The 4,892-nt window shown below is 36.8% G+C and overlaps 1 protein-coding gene across 1 annotated transcript; it reads left to right on the top strand.

The window, feature by feature from the left end:
- The first annotated feature begins 2,838 nt into the window (after window positions 1–2,838).
- Window positions 2,839–4,531, top strand: LOC111088744. The gene is made up of 2 exons (XM_022399625.1): window positions 2,839–3,166; window positions 3,587–4,531. The coding sequence occupies exons 1-2, from the start codon at window positions 3,061–3,063 to the stop codon at window positions 3,943–3,945; spliced, it is 465 nt and encodes a 154-aa protein (XP_022255333.1). The 5' UTR covers window positions 2,839–3,060; the 3' UTR covers window positions 3,946–4,531.
- The last annotated feature ends 361 nt before the right edge of the window (window positions 4,532–4,892 follow it).

Raw genomic sequence — 4,892 nt, 5'->3', positions numbered from 1 at the left:
CCCAAGAGTTGGCGGTGGGTGGTGATGACTAGCTGACTTTCCCTCTAGTCTTACACTGCTAAATTAGGGACGGCTAGCGCAGATAGCCCTCGTGTAGCTTTGCGCGAAATTCAAAAACAAACAAACACAGTGCGTTAAGTGTTTTTATTATTGGCAACCATAGTAACATAAATAACAACTGACAACAATAAATTTAATCGTGGGGTTGTGAAGATAACAAGTTTTGTTTTTAACAATCAATGTAGCTTTGTTCCGTGATTTAAACTCTCGCCGTCAGTGTCGCTTTCACACTGTTAAAGATTTAAGTTTTAAAAAGGAAAAACAAAATGTCCACCAACTCGTGTTAACCTTCGTAAAATGAATCGTTGGTTCAAAGTAGTAGTTGTTATTATGGGATTTTCCGGCTGATACATACGCTAATATTTTACAAGCTGCAATAAGGAAACGTGCAGTTTGTTATGTTCGTTATCTAACATAAGTATTCTTCAGAGAATGTGGAATGCACTGTAAATAATTCGTTATACATTTAATATCCCATAAGACTATATATTCACCATTCGCTTAAGTGTTCTTGTAGGGAACACTGTTGTTCTAATTAGAATTCATAAATAGTTTTCATATTCTGTGCGACTCAAAAATAGTTTCTTAACAGGCACATTAAAATAGAACGTTTTTAACAACATACAGGGTGGCCAAAAAGGTGCTTGCTCAAGCGCAGTAAACTGTCTTTCATTTTTATCGCCCCCACCCCCAACCCAATGGCTCAGCGGTAAGTCTGAAGACTTACAACGCTAAAAATCGGGTTTCGATACTCGTGATGGGAACATCACAGATATATCACCGTTGTCCGTTTCAGATTAGTGAACAAATATAAGTAAATAATACATAAGCATGGCACAAGAGCCAACAAAGGATCAACAAGTTTCGGTGTTACTAATCAAATGTTATCCACACACACACACAAAAGATTTAAGATTGGTGCAATTAAACCTAGAGCAATCTGTATTATTACAAAAAAGGAGAACATAAGTGTTAAGTATTTACATTTACTTTTGCGGCACCGCTTGAGCTTCTACGAGTAAATAAATCATTCCCATTTTATATCTGCATTCTATTTTATTTATATATTACCGATGTAAGCTTGAAACTGTGTAATGGAAAAGACTACACTGTCAAATTAAATAAGTCTAGAAATAACGAGAAACGTCATCAGGGCTCGAAAATAGCGGGGGCCTGAGAGCCAGTGGTCACTTAAAATCAAAAGACACATTAAAAGTTTAACTCCACATCTAATGTTTACGATAAACCACGAATGGACCTTCCCAAATTTACGAACACTCGTCAGTTAAGTACAATCCACGAACGTCGTTACTATGAATGTTCGTGTGTTCACAGTAAATGAACTTTCATTAATAAGAATGCCATCACTTTGTCCAATATTCAAACTTTCTGTATCAGTGTAATGGAATTGATATATAAAATTTCAGTTATAAGATTTGAAATGCAGTGATTATTTGAACTTTTATAAAGATGAATATTGTTTTCAGTCAGAATGCCACTTTTTAACTATTTATATATGACATCAAGTCTACATCAACATGATCAAGGCTCACACATTTGAACACAAGTTTTTGTTTTTCTTCTGTTAACACTTTCCGAAAACAGGCAAGTATAAATGGAAAACTTGTTTGTTGTTTGGAGAAGCTACCTTACCGCACGCACATTGTTTGTAAATGTATGCATGTTAGGGCAAACACTTTTGAATCCAAATTTTACAGACTGCACAGGCAAAATCAAAAACATAATATTACTGTTTAACGATCATGTCACAATCGTAAATAACCAGTTGTCGATTATTACAGCGCACAATCAACCCGACTATGCTAAAGGTGATAATGTCATTGTGTATTATTGTTGACAGTTCAACCTTAAAAACTGTAACTACTACAGAGAATGTACTTTGAAGCTTCGTTAAATTTGAAATGGTTGAAGTTGTCAATAAATGTGTAATGCAAAATATAAAAATAAATCACGATATATTTTCGGTTTTTTATTTGAACGAGTGGAAAATATAAATTGGGACTGACATGTTGATAACGTTGTGAGAAACAAACAAATTTTTGCGGTTCATTGCCTAAATTCATCATTCATTCAGCCATAAGTTCTTGGGGCTATGTATATTCATACATAACGGGACTGTCGAATGATGAAATGGTATGTTCTACAGCGGTCCAATAGGTTATTTACTTTGTAAATATTTGAGTACACTTTTGTTTTTTTTGTCCGTGGCAGGTCTTTCGATTTAAATTCTCCCGAGGTTTCCCTCGGGTTAAACCGGGGGCGTTCAGAAGCAATTGCTTCTCTTTACCCCGTTCGTGGTGGAAGTGAGGGGTTATGCATGGAAAATTATAGGTTTATGTCGTTCGTCAGTTCATTTTTCTTAAAAACAACGGCCATTATCAGAATCATGGTCCTTCAGGGTGGCGAGAATCTAATAATCCAATGTCTAGGGACTCAGCGGTGGGAAGGAAACGGGAGTACTCTGAGAAAAGCCATTTTCACTGATCAGGCACCGTATATCTCATCTGACCAGTGTGCGGTTAAACTAGAGGTACTGAAGTGGAATGAAGAAGAAGGGAGTGATAGGCGTGGGAGTCATTGTCGTTGGTTGGCTAGTGAAGCAGGAATTGTTTTATAAATAGGATGTAGTTGAAAGATTCTAGTTGGTTGGGTGTGGTTCTATCTCGGTTTGATTCTTCGTCTTCGCTAGTGGACAGGCGACGGAGAGTCGGCGGAGGTATCGATTTGCAGGGGTCTAGCGAGTCAGATGGGAGACAGTTAGTGGAACGTTCTGAAAGGAAGGGCGGGAAGGGACCTGTTTACTGCTTTCAGCTTATAGTGAAATTACCGACAGTGACATGCGCAATTCACATAATTGACAAAAAACCCTATTGGAAAATAATGGGACATTCCGAATTTCCAATCGTTCTGTTGTCATGCGCTCTTCGGCGACCTCCCAAACAATGAACTAATACACAGTGTGGTACTAACGGGAGCCACATGGCGTATCACCCCGAGAACTTCGCGGGAAACGTCCGCGTAGATCTTCATCAAGCACACAGTGTGCATTACCTCAGTGCTGTTATCGACCGTATGCTAATGTTCGGTACGTAAAGAAATGGGCGTGCTTCGCTATGTGATGAGCATTGCTTTCTTAACCTTTCTTTCGTTCAGTGAATAAACTTGTGTAAATAAATAAGAAACAAGCAGAGATTGTTTTAACTGATGATATTTTATTATATGGTGAATAATATTGCGTGTTTTGTATCGAAATAAAAATGAAAAAGTACGGGGTTATCATTGTAAACGTACTTATAAATCAGAAGATTTTTTTATTGTGAATAAAGGGGTGTTATAATTTCTCGGCAATCGGGAAATTCTACTGATTCTGATTATCGGTAAATCACTGCATAATATAAAATAACTTTAAACGAACACAAAATAATGATTTAAAAACAGGAATAATAATAATACAATTCTTTTGATGGTCTCTCATAAATTTTCCACATCTATTTCATTACGTAAGAAATGCTAGCCATGGAGTTACGGAGAAGCTACCTAACATCTGTGGCCTCTTTGACCTACTGCTGTCTGTACCAGCCAACTCCCGAGAGGACTCATGAAGATGATCAAGACAAAATCTGGGATATTGTCTGGGAGCTGACAGGATCACTGAATCAGCTTTTGGTCATACTCCGCTCACCTTCAATAAGTGAATTTGATCCCATAACAGTTATCCGTCTTTGGAACTCAGGATCACTTCACACAAGGAGATCAAATACTGGTAGGATTCAGATTGAGAAGCAGGTGCAGGAGAGTGACGAAGGAAGAATCCAAGAAATGGATGTTGGGACAACATCGATCATTGACACTGATGCATATTAGATTTCCTTTCATTATTTATTTTGATTAGCAAAGGACACTAATTTAAGTAACTCATCACCACCCAAGCCATTTTAGGGCTATTTCCATGTTTTCCATATGTTGCTAATTTGAGGATTTTACTTATTACAAATTCAAATTCAAACAACTAATTAACAGCTGTTTCAGGATATGAAAGAACTGACTGTTATAAAGTTAGTGGTGATGTATATTGTATGATTTTTCCATGTCTCCATCAAAAGTGTCAGCTAGATGCGCTATATGGGAACAAGAATAGATGACACTGATGCAAAGATTTTCTTTCATTATATATTTTAATTATTAAAGGATACTACTAGGGGAACAAAAAGTTACCACGATACCATGCTTTAGGAAGAAATTAAAAATCATATACGAATCAAAATAATTTAAGTGGTCTGAAAAAAATTGAATTGGTTTGACTTTATTTTCATGAAATACGAGTACACAAAGTAAATTGAGATATGTTGATATCTTTAGTTTTCTTTCAATTTACATAACATCCGCTATTTAATTCAGTGATTTTTCTGATAACCTCCCCTATTGAGTACATTTTATAATAAGCTATAGAATTGGCCCCTAAAACTGCATATTTTGGGGGCCCGGGTGGCTCCCCAAAAATACAGTTAAGCGTAAGCCCTGTTCATATATGATGCAACTAACTAACTAACTATCTGTCTGTCTGTCTCTCTGTACACCTGTCTGGTTGTACTGCGTATGAAACACATCCAAACAGACACGACACTTATTTGTCGATATTCGCGTCTGACATAAGTTGAGCAGAGTCAGGAAGAATTCATGACGTAATGCACACTATACAAAGACTTCTATGACGTCAGTGACAGTCTCGTGTTAATAGTCTGATATGAGTCATCAACAGTGTTTTAGCCTTTTGTATTGTTCAGTGATCAGTGTAATTTCGGTAGAATCTT

Source organism: Limulus polyphemus, unplaced genomic scaffold (genome assembly GCF_000517525.1).
Source record: "Limulus polyphemus unplaced genomic scaffold, Limulus_polyphemus-2.1.2 Scaffold102, whole genome shotgun sequence".
Lineage (NCBI taxonomy): Eukaryota > Metazoa > Arthropoda > Merostomata > Xiphosura > Limulidae > Limulus > Limulus polyphemus.
The sequence above is the reverse complement of the archived record's forward strand: the minus strand, read 5'-3'. Positions and strand labels throughout refer to the sequence as shown.